A 12018-nucleotide genomic window follows, 5' to 3' on the forward strand; every position below is an offset into this window, starting at 1 on the left:
TGATGCATGTGTTGCACGAGAAACATGTGATTAGGGCATGCTATGAATATTGAATATGAGATTGTTCAGAGTGTGAGCCTTTGTGTTTATGCATGGTCCTAATTATGCTAGCAATGGTTAAGTAAGCATGCTGAGTGCCCTATACTCGGATATTTGACATATGATATATGTTTGGTAGCATTGCTTACTTGTGTATGGCACTGACTAATCAGGGACGACACTGGTCGCGCATCACTGACCTAAGAGCCGAAAACGACATAAGCGTCATGAATGCAGGGCCGATAAAAGATTAGATCTAATCGATATCAGCATTGAATGACTCTGGAAGCATTAAGGTCGATGAAAATTATAAGCGCTTGACTAGTCTAGGACTAGTTACTTAGAGCCAGGGCCAAAGGCCTAGGTGACTGTTTGTCACGTGGCTAGGGAGCGGAATCCCATGGTTGTGACTCTATGGTCACGCGGTAGGTTATATTGGTGACTAGTTCATCGAAGACCTATCTTGATAAGCTAGTGAAAGGATCACTTATTTGTAAAGCCTCAGTGACCCTATCATCACATGGCTGATGGGAACGGAACCCACCTTAGTGACTTTTGCAACTGTCACTCTTTTATTCAGAGCTATAAGCCCGGTATGGTTACCGGAACCACTAGTGTTAAATCACTTATCTGATTCAGATTGACTTGATGGTCATCCGCTCAGGAGGGCAAGATTCTTTATCCTGGATACCCATCATTACATGAACTTATTTGCCTGCTTGAATAGGGCTATGTTGGCTAGGGATGTGCCTTATGATTTGATGACATGTTATTACTGTTCATGAGCATATTGAGTTTTCTTGTTAGGTTTCGGCTCACGGGTGCTATGTGGTGCAGGTAAAGGCAAAAGAAAGATGGACCTTCCTTGAGTTGGAGAGCTTAGGTGGCGATGTGTACATATGCAGTTGCTCGACCACCACGGCCGAGGTTTGAAAGAGGAACTAAGGTTAAACCCTATTTTGCCACTTAGATCGACTGGTTGTAAATATTTTCTTGTAATAGACCTTTAAATTATATTTTTGGGATCCCAATGTATACAGTAAACGTTCTAATGAAACGTTATATCTTAACCAAAATTTTTAATCCCTAAACCGCTAATCATACTTAGTTACACGATTTTGGCCAAATGATTCGATTAGCGAGTTTAGCACTGTTTACAAGGCACACTGTAACGGTCCCTGGAGTTTAGGGCGTTACAGGGAGCGCCTACTGTAAGGTAATTGGAGAAAGGTCTCCTTGTGCTCTTTCATCTTATCGGAGGGAGAAGGCCGATGATAATTGGCTGAAGAAATAAACATATCATGAGTGAGTTGGAACATGAGCAGCATCTGAGGTTAGTTCTGCAGAGACTGAGAGAACACAGATTGTTCGCTAAGTTTAAGAAGTGTGAGTTCTGGTTGTCTTAGGTATCCTTTCTTGGACACATTGTCAGTAAGGAGGGGATTAAGGTAGATCCAGCAAAGATCGAAGCGGTCAGAGATTGGCCAAGGCCAAAGAATGCTTCTGAGGTTAGAAGTTTCCTTGGATTGGCAGGTTATTACAGGCGGTTCGTGGAAGGGTTCTCAAAGATTGCAAGTGCTTTGACTGAGCTGACACGCAAGAGCCAGAAGTTTGTGTGGTCAGATAAGTCTGAGAACAGCTTCCAGGAATTGAAGCAGAGGTTGATTACAGCTCCGATTCTGAGTCTTCCTTCAGACCAGGAGAAGTTTGTGATTTACTGTGACGCTTCTCTTCAGGGTTTGGGCTGTGTTTTGATGCAATCAGAGAGGGTTATTGCCTATGCTTCTCGTCAGTTGAAGGAGTATGAAAGGAGGTATCCTACTCATGATCTGGAGTTGGCGGCTGTGGTTTTTGCTTTGAAGATATGGAGGCATTATCTCTATGGAGAGAAGTGTGAGATCTATACAGACCACAAGAGCCTGAAATACTTCTTCACCCAGAAAGACTTGAATATGAGGCAAAGGCGTTGGCTGGAGTTAGTGAAAGACTACGATTGTGAGATCTTGTATCATCCAGGGAAAGCCAACGTAGTAGCTGATGCTTTGAGCCGGAAGGGTCCGGGGCAGATTCATGGTATGAGGCTGTTAGCCAGAGAGTTAGCAGATGATATGACCAGGGCTGGTATAGAGTTACTAGTGGGCCAGTTGGCTAACATTACGCTACAGTCTACATTGTTAGAGAGGATCAAAGAAGGTCAGTTGAGTGATCCACAGCTGATCAAGATTAGAGAGGATGTTCTGGCTGGAGCATCCAGAGATTATACAGTGTCTGAGGTAGGTTTGTTGAGATACAAGGGGCGGTTATGTGTGCCGTTAGACACTACATTGAGGCGAAAGATTTTGGATGAATCTCATACTACACCTTACTCTTTGCATCCAGGCACCACGAAGATGTACCAGGATGTGAGATCGTTATATTGGTGGCCGGGGATGAAGAGGGATGTAGTAGAATATGTGGCTAAGTGCTTGACATGTCAACAGGTCAAGGCTGAGCATCAGAGGCCAGCAGGGTCACTACAACCTCTGGATATTCCTGAGTGGAAGTGGGAAGACATCACGATGGATTTTGTGGTGGGCTTGCCCAGGACTACTGGTCAGCATGATTCTGTTTGGGTGATAGTGGATCGCTATACCAAGTCAGCTCACTTCTTGCCAGTGAGGACTACATATACAGTTGATCAGTATGCAGATCTCTATGTGAGAGAGATCGTGCGGCTCCATGGTGCACCTAGGTCGATTGTGTCAGATCGGGACCCCACTTTTACTTCCAAGTTTTGGGGGAGTTTGCAGAAAGCCATGGGGACGAAGTTGAAGTTCAGTACAGCTTATCATCCTCAGACAGATGGGCAATCTGAGAGGACGATTCAGATTTTAGAGGACATGCTGAGAGCATGTGTATTGGATTTCGGTGGTTCTTGGAGTAAGTATCTGCCTTTGATAGAATTCTCCTACAACAACAGTTACCAGTCTACCATTGGAGTAGCACCTTATGAGATGCTATATGGTAGGAAGTGCAGATCTCCCATCCATTGGGATGAGACAGGAGAAAGGAGATATTTAGGTCCTGACGCAGTTCAGAGGACCAGTGAGGCTATAGAGAAGATTAGAGCTAGAATGCTTGCTTCTCAAAGTAGACAGAAGAGCTATGCAGATCCCAAGCGCAGGAACGTGGAGTTCCAGGTAGGAGACTATGTTTTCCTCAGAGTCTCACCATGGAAAGGGGTGAGAAGGTTTGGGAAGAAAGGCAAGCTGAGTCCTAGATTTGTAGGTCCATTTGAGATCCTGGAGAGGATTGGTCAGGTGGCTTACAGATTGGCTTTGCCTCCGGCGTTGTCTGCCGTGCATAATGTGTTCCATGTATCAGCTCTTCGGAGGTATGTATCTGATGTGGGCCATATTCTGAGTTATGAAGATCTGGAGCTTGAGCCAGATCTCTCCTTTGAGGAGCAGCCAGTTCAGATACTTGATAGGAAGGACAAGGTCCTCAGGAATAAGACAATACCTTTGGTTAAGGTATTGTGGAGGAACAGCAAGGTCGAGGAAGCGACCTGGGAGCTGGAGTCGGATATGCAGAGTCAGTATCCCGAGCTGTTCAGGTAAATTTCGGGGACGAAATTTCAATAAGGAGGGGATAGTTGTAATGCCCCGAATTCTCCGATGAGTTTAGCGGCATGAATAGTAGGCCGGGAGGGCCATACTTGCTTAATTATGTTATTAATCGATTAAATGCATGTATATGTTGATTATATTATGATATGATGTGAGATGCATGCATATGAGTCCATATTTACAATTACAGGGGTATGATGATAATTTGGCCCGTTGAGGGTAATTTGTGTATTTGGGTGCATAACTTGATTTGTGAATGAGATTCCATTATTATGGAGATATATTCGAGCTAAGCAACATGAGACGGTTATTTTTAGTGGATTAGCGGTTTTATCATAATGGGGTCAATTTTGGGGTAATAAAAATGTTCATTTGATGATAAATTGGGAATATTTGAGATCAGGGTGAAATTTTGGAGGTTTTGACTATAATGTCCTCGGGGGTGTTTTCGGGACCCCGAGCATTAGGTTTTATTTGAGGTTACTTAAGGTTGAAGTAGCTTATCAGATAGAACATACGATAGAAAACCTTCCGTTCTCCCTTTTCAAAGTTCGTTTTACCGTTTGAGCCTTTTTGACGAAATCTTGAGTTCTAGGAGTCGGAATCGAGTGAGGATCGAGGCTTAGCGATCCTAGGGAAGATTAGAAGCTTCTTAACCTAAGGATTCGACGGAAAACAACCCAATTGAAGGTAATCGAAGTTTAAGTTTTGAGTTTTTCCGAGTTTCTAAGCTTTGAATTGATTTTGTGAATTGTCGAGTTTTCGGTTCGTTCGAGCCTTGGGTTTTGAGGGTTTTGATGCATGGGGAAGCTTGGGAACTTTGTCTTGATGATTGGGGAATGTTTAGGGATGATTTTGGAGGCTTTGGAGTGTTAGAAACGCGGTTGGGAATGGCCCAGGGTGGAGTGCCGCGGCCCTGTTCTTGAGGCGCCGCGGCCCTTCTTTGAAGAAGCAGGTGGAGGCCTTGTGCCTGCTGGGCGCCGCGGCCCTTGATGAAGGGCGCCGCGGCCCTAGCCTCTGGGAACCCTGGGGGCCGCGGCCCAAGGTGCTAGGGCCGCAGCCCTTGCCCTGTTTTCGCCCCGTTTGCTCGTTTTGACCCCGGAAACCTAGTTTTAGGCCTCGGGAGTGTCCTTGCTACTTGGATTAGCTTGGATTGATCTCTTGGAGGTTAAATAATGATTTGAGACCCTTGATTATCTTGATTATTAATGGTATCCCAAATGTGTTGTGATTAGGTAACCGCTAAAGGACTAAAAGCTAAACTGTTCTCAGAGGTTGTTCTTTTGCTCATTCTAGCTCGAATCAAAGGTAAGAAAACTGCACCCCGAGTGAGACATGCATGGATATTTGTGAGGCATGTTGGTTGTGTAATATGGACATGGATTGAACATGGAATGCTTAGCATATGTTGTTCACTTGAGCATAACACTGACTAATTAGTCAGGTTTGGCAAAGGTGCTAGTATCAGCTGTGAAGCTGTGACTGATTAGTCAGGTTCGGCAGTGGTACTGGGCACTGGTCACGTTGCACTGACTTGTTAGTCAGAATTGGCAAAGGTGTTAGTGTCAGCTGAGAAGCTGTGACTTATTAGTCAAGTTCGGCGGTGATACTGGACACTGGTCACTTGGCGCTGACTTATTAGTCAAGGATGGACTTAGCGTGGTTCACGCAAGCCAACGGAGATTAGATCTAATCGATTATTAGCATTGAATGACTCAAGGAGCATTAATGCCTGTCCGACCCTGAGGGTCGATGAACAAACAGAGCCTGGAGGCTAGTGGCTTACTTAACAGCCACTCTCCCGCTGGAAAAGAGAGCTTGGAGGCTAGTGGCTTACCTAACAGCCACTCTCCCGCTAAAATCATGTGATGTTCATTTGCTTGTTGAAAGCTTTATGTTCAGTATGATTATAATGATAATCATTTGATAGTGTTATTGAAAAATGTTATGTTTTCTTGCTGGGCCTTGGCTCATGGGTGCTATGTGGTGCAGGTAAAGGGAAAGAAAAGCTCACCTAGCCTTGAGTGGGGAGCTGATGTGGTGGTGTGTACATATGCGGCCGCTTGACCGCCACGGTCATGGTGTTCTCAGAGGAACTAGGGGGTTTACCCTGTTTTTGCCGCTTAAGTCGGCGGGATTGTAAATTTCAAACTGTAATGACCATTTTGTACTGAGAACCACTTGTAAATGTTTTGTTTGCCTCTGCAGAGCAGTTTGTAATAAAATCTCCATTTCCTTTTTATTGGTTTTGTACCTTAACCTGTTAATCATACTTAGAGCACGTTTTTGACCAAAGGACTCAGGCAATGAGTCAAATTTCCGGTCCACCGTTCACCGTAACTGTTCTGGGGTAGCCAGGGCGTTACAAAAATGTTATACCCAGATTTCGAGACAAGGAGTCTTGATCCCGAAAGCTGGGCTCGACGGGTGTGAGCTCGAAGTATGCATGGTCATCATTTGATCCTTCAGTCAAACCGCTCTGCTGTAATTGCCGACCTCGAAAGCTCGAACATGTAACCTCGAATATGTTTTGAGCTCGCATGGCATGACACTTAAACATATTTTTCACCAATTGCTTTCAGGCGAGATAGCTCGAACTCGGGAAGTACAAGCTTGGATGTAGCAGCTTTGTCGGCACCCACATGTCCCGAGCATAGCACGAAGTTGGGGTGGCAAGCTCGTGAATGACTCTTGGTCTCGACAGAGTTAATGCTAATGGCCGATCTCGAAGATTGGATAATTCATCTGAAATAACCGATTACGTGTGAACGTGTTTATTGTTATTTAATCCCCTAATTTAAGGGATATCATTTTATCTGTTATCCGTTCCCGATTTCCATGGGACGTTTCTATGTATATAGGAGATATCACATTTAATATCATTAGTTCAATTGATATACATAATATCTTCCCGAAATATGTGGGGATGAACTCTGTAACATTCCCTATAAATAGAGAAGAAATCACCACTTGTGAGGGATCAGATTCTAATTTCTGATTTCTTGGGAGAAAGCTCTGGGTAATCCATCCTTGAAGAATATTCAGAAAACTCCAAGTCTTAATAACATAGACTCGTGGACTAGGCAGAATTAACTGCTGAACCACGTAAAAAAACCTTCTTATCTTCCTCTTTAAATTCATTCGCTCCATTTTCCATTTGCTTAATTGCTCTACTATTTAAGTAACCGAAAAACGGCGTCAACAAGTGTTAACAATTTATTTTAAAAAAGCTAAATTAATTTATTTTTAATAAGTGGGGTGTATATATTATTGCCATGTAAATATCATCCTAAAAAATAATGAATTAAGAACATGACTGAATTATGTAGAGATTGGAATTATAAAAATATATGTTAAAATATCACCTAATTATCATTTCTTAATAATATGATAAAAGATTATATTATAAATTGAGCCAAAAATAAATAAACTACTATAACTCACCACACAAAAAAATAAAAAAATAATATTAACTGTAGTTAATAAAACTCAACATAACTATTTTACATAATTTACACATTATATTAAAAAATATATAAATTTTTAGCATCAATTTTAACAAAATTAAACAACCAAAATAAAAAATTCTAATTTTATATGTGCTATAAATAATTTGGAAATGTATTACTTTTTTTGTAAAAAAAAAATTAAATATTAAAAAAAAATCTACACCACGAAGTTCAATATTAAAACAACCAGAATTTTTTTAAAAAAAACAAAAATTATATATATATAAAAAAGCTGTCACGGTACTTTTAAGTTACACGACATGTGGGTTGTCTTCTTTTGAAAGCTCTCCTCTCTCTATCCTTTTTCACAATTAATGCATGTCAATTTTAAAAAATAAAAATGATAAAATTTGTGAAATGCTACAATATTTTGAAAATTTATGTTATTTTCAAGAAAAAAAATAAATAAAGGAAGCTAGTGCGGCCCAAGTCAATCTGGTTGTCTTCAGGGCCGGCACTGAAAAAAAATGGGCCTAAGACGGTTTTAATAAATTTGAAAATAATAGGCTCTTTTGTATATGTAATTTTTTTTATGTAATTTTAAATAAAATTAAACTAATATTTAGTAATATAAATAAATTCCAAACTAATATTTAGGAAATATTGCTGGGCTTTATTTAATTTTTTTTTTCTTAAACACCAGCTAAGAAGGGGAAAGGCTGCTGAGCGGGCCTTATTTAAATTTTTTTTTTCTTTGAACACACTTAAGAGTTTACATGATATTTTTGGACCCTGGGTAGGGGTGGGCCCTAGGCACGGGCCTAGCCCACCTATGCCCAGGGCCCGGCCCTGATTGTCTTCAAGGACCGAACTACATGAGCTCCAAGACTTTAAGCTTGCATTCAATTTTTTATTTTTCCTAAATTTTTAAATTTTATATACTATTATTTTACTAAGAAAAATCTTCGAAATTTAGACAAGTACTTTAGCCCCATAATTAAAAAAAAAAAAACCCCTCATTGTGAATCCTCGCTCCATTTCTGATTGTCTTCCTCATTGACATATTTGAACATAAGTCGTACAACCATAGAGGTATTAACTTTTCAGAAGTTTCACAATATGATTCATTATATAAGTGTTTATTCATAATGCGTTGCTGACTCCTGTGGGTTAGTAATTAGCACATCTTCTTTTCAAATCTCTCCTCTCTCTATCCTTTTTCACAATTAATCTAAGTACGAGCACGAGCACGATGGAAACAGCATTGAGTAGGAGTACTCATGATAGAGATGATGCCACAGTATCAATGCTCTTTGAGGCCTCAGTGGAAGGATCTGTAGTGACCTTGAACTCCTTATTCCAAGAAGACCCTTTAATTATGACAAGAATTTCACTCACCACTTCCACTAAATCTCCTTTGCACAATTCAGCTGCGCTCAACCACCTGGATTTCACTAAACAACTTCTGAAGCTGAAACCGCAGCTTGCTTCGGAGCTGGACTCCTTCAAACGCTCGCCTCTTCACTTGGCTGCGGCCGAGGGGCACATGGAGATAGTCCGAGCCTTGCTACACGAAAATAAAGATGTTTGCTTTGTTAAAGACAAATATGGAAAAATCCCTCTCCACTATGCCGCCATGAGAGGCCGCGTCGACGTAATTCGACTTCTGATTGATGCCCAAAGTGAGTCGGTCTTTGAGGTGCTTCCAAGTGGAGAAACAGCTCTACATCTATGCGTTCAGCATAACCATTTGGAGGCTCTCAAACTGTTGGTGGAAGCAGTGGATCGTCACAACGCCGAGTTCCTCAACGCCAAAGACCGAGAAACTCAGAACACTGTTTTGCATTTAGCTGTTATGCTGAACCAAGTTGAGGTACGTTCGTACGTATATATATAACTATTTATTTTTTGTGTGGTTATTGTGATCGAAATTCGTTAAGAAATTTGTCAAAAAATCAAAATTAATAATAATCTACCATTAATCACAACACTTCCCTCACCAATTGGTCTCTTCTGAATGATTCTTTCTCCTTAATCTTAAACAGTTTTTAAAAAAAAAAAAAAAATCAACAACAGTACCAAAACTCCCCAAAAATAAAGATTCTACGACGTAAAGATAAAATACATATAATGATAATGGAAAAAAATAGAGATAATTGCAATGATCATATATAATTAATTAATCAATTATGTGCTATTTATTTATAAAAAAGTGTTTCTAGGACAACTGCTTAATTAGTATCATTATTTATATTTGCATTACAAAGCTTAATTTTAATTGTTAGATTAATTATAGAGAATCCATTCTACACTATTAATTACATTGCGATATTGATAAATTATAAAAAGAAAATCCATTCACCAAAACACCTAACATTTATTTAACTTCTTGTTTGCTTCGTTTCAACGATTGTTTATGTTGATACCGTTTTTCGTCAACTTAATTATGTAGCAATAAGCGATGAATTAGAAATAATAGAAGAAATAAGAGATTTTAACGTGATTCAGCAGTTAAAATCTGTCTACGTCCACAAGTTACTATTATTATGAATACTCTCTCAAAGCTTCGAATGAAAGCAATTTGACAGAGTTTTTCAGTACAAATTTGTGCCTGACTACAAATGAATCTGTCCAGACTATTTATAGACATGGTTGTAGAAATATCTTCTCCCAATTTAGGGAAGTTATAATCAAATATTTAAATTTGAATAAATGCATTAATTACATAATATATCATGATAATAGGGATTCAATACACGGTGCTAACAAATCCCTACAAAATAGGGATTTCCTAACAACTTTTTCCATGTGATAAACGCGTTATTGAGCTCGATCATTGTGTTGACACGATTTCGAGACTAGCGAAACTTCGAGCTCATCATTTCAGTTGTAACCTTCTCCTCATCCACTAATTCGGTCGAATTCGTTCATCGGAGAAGGTTGGTATCTTCGAGCCTGCAGTTTATGCTCGAACCACTACTACAAAAACATGCTTTTAGGACACTTTTTTAGGGCACTAACCTAGATGTGAGTCCAAAAAACATCTCCTTGACTTTTTAGGACACTCATTGAGAGTACTTAAAGAATTTATTTTAGGACTCACAACGCGAGCCCTAAAAACCGATGCGTGTCCTAAAAGTTTGATTTTTTTTTAACAAAAGTTCTTGGACTTTTTAGGACATTCATTGAGAGTTCTTAAAGAATTTCTTTTAGGACACGCAAAGCGAGCCCTAAAATGTGTGTCCTAAAAGTTTGAATTTTTTTTTAACAAAAGTTCATGGACTTTTTAGGACACTCATTGAGAGTCCTTAAAAAATTTCTTTTAGGACACGCAAAACGAGCCCTAAAATATTATGTGTGTCCTAAAATTTTGAATGATTTTTTTAACTAAAGTTTTATTATGTATTAAACCACAAAGAAAAAAAAATAACAGCCCATTCTCTCTCTCCTTGCTCTCTTCCCCCATTTCTCTCTCTATCTCTCTCTCTCGAACTCCACTGCCACTACTACAAAAACATCATTTTAGGACACTTTTTTAGGGCACTCACCTAGATGCGAGTCCTAAAAACAAACTCCTGGACTTTTGAGGACTCGCATGTGTGTCCTAAAAGTTTGAGTTAATACGCGAGTCCTAAAAACTTATGTGTCCTAAAAGTTTGAATTTTAAAAAATTTCAAATTCCTTCCAATTTTTTTTAACTAAAATTACGATAATGTATTTAGGACTCGCATTGCGAGTCCTAAAAACTTATGTGTGTTTTAAAATTTGAATTTTAAAAAATTTCAAATTCCCTCCAATTTTTTTTAACTAAAATTACGATAATGTTTTTAGGACTTGCATTGCGAGTCCTAAAAACTTAGTGTGTTCTAAAAATTTGGATTTTAAAAAATTTCAAATTCCCTCCAATTTTTTTAACTAAAATTACGAGAATGTTTTTAGGACTCGCAATTTGAGCAGTTCTTTAAAAAAAAAAATCAGATAGATAATTGATGAATAATAAGACAATTCATGGTTCAAGTGGCATAATTTTGATTAGATTATGTTTTATATCTTTCACTTACTTAATAGTATGTAAATGGATTCATTTCCTATGCCCGGGTCGATGCCCGAGCGGTTAATGGGGACGGACTGTAAATTCGTTGGCAATATGTCTACGTTGGTTCAAATCCAGCTCGGCCCAAAAATTTGCCGATTTGCCATGAAATGATAAACCATTTGTTTGGATTTCCTTCTTGATCAATAACAACTGCAGCATTGTCATCACATCGTATTATCATACCGTTGTCGCGTTTGAGTTCTTTACAAGTACGTACAATTACAGCTCTGATTACTTCAGATCTTTCTAGCGGGGTATTTGGTATTGCTTCCTTGATTACAGCAACAATAACGTCACCAATATGAGCATATCGACGATTACTAGCTCCTATGATTCGATTTTACCCTATCTACACCCGGAGCCAATCCCTTATCGGTCCTGCCGCCACGCCTCAGAACGGGAGCTCGTGTGAAATGGAAATGCCTATACTTTATGAAGGTGGGAGAAAAGAGAAAACTGATTAAATTATTAACTAAATTAGTAAGCAATAGCTCCGTTGTAGAATTCAGACCTAACCATTAATCGCGAAACGGTGGGAACGACAGAACCCGTGAGTGCATTCTGTTTGTGGTGACATAAGTCCCTCCTACAACTCATGAATTAAGAATTCTCACAATAAGAAAAAGAATGATTTTAGGACTCACATTGCAAGTCCTAAAAACTGAATGTGTTCTAAAAATTTGAATTTTAAAAAATTTCAAATTCCCTCCAATTTTTTTAACTAAAATTACGAGAATGTTTTTAGGACTCGCATTGCGAGTCCTAAAAGAATGATTTTAGGACTCACATTGCGAGTCCTAAAAACTTATGTGTGCTCTAAAAATTT

The 12018-nt window shown here is 39.2% G+C and overlaps 1 protein-coding gene across 1 annotated transcript in view; it reads left to right on the forward strand.

Moving 5' to 3' along the window:
- Window positions 1–8092: 8092 nt before the first annotated feature.
- The window catches only part of LOC133794514 (ankyrin repeat-containing protein BDA1-like), a 43490-nt gene continuing 39564 nt past the window's right edge, over window positions 8093–12018 (forward strand). Inside the window, exon 1 of the mRNA XM_062231774.1 lies at window positions 8093–8969. Coding sequence (XP_062087758.1) covers window positions 8349–8969 — 621 coding nt within the window. The 5' untranslated portion in view covers window positions 8093–8348. The remainder of the gene's footprint in view (window positions 8970–12018) is intronic.

This window comes from Humulus lupulus, chromosome 8, assembly GCF_963169125.1.
Source record: "Humulus lupulus chromosome 8, drHumLupu1.1, whole genome shotgun sequence".
In the NCBI taxonomy this organism is placed as follows: domain Eukaryota; kingdom Viridiplantae; phylum Streptophyta; class Magnoliopsida; order Rosales; family Cannabaceae; genus Humulus; species Humulus lupulus.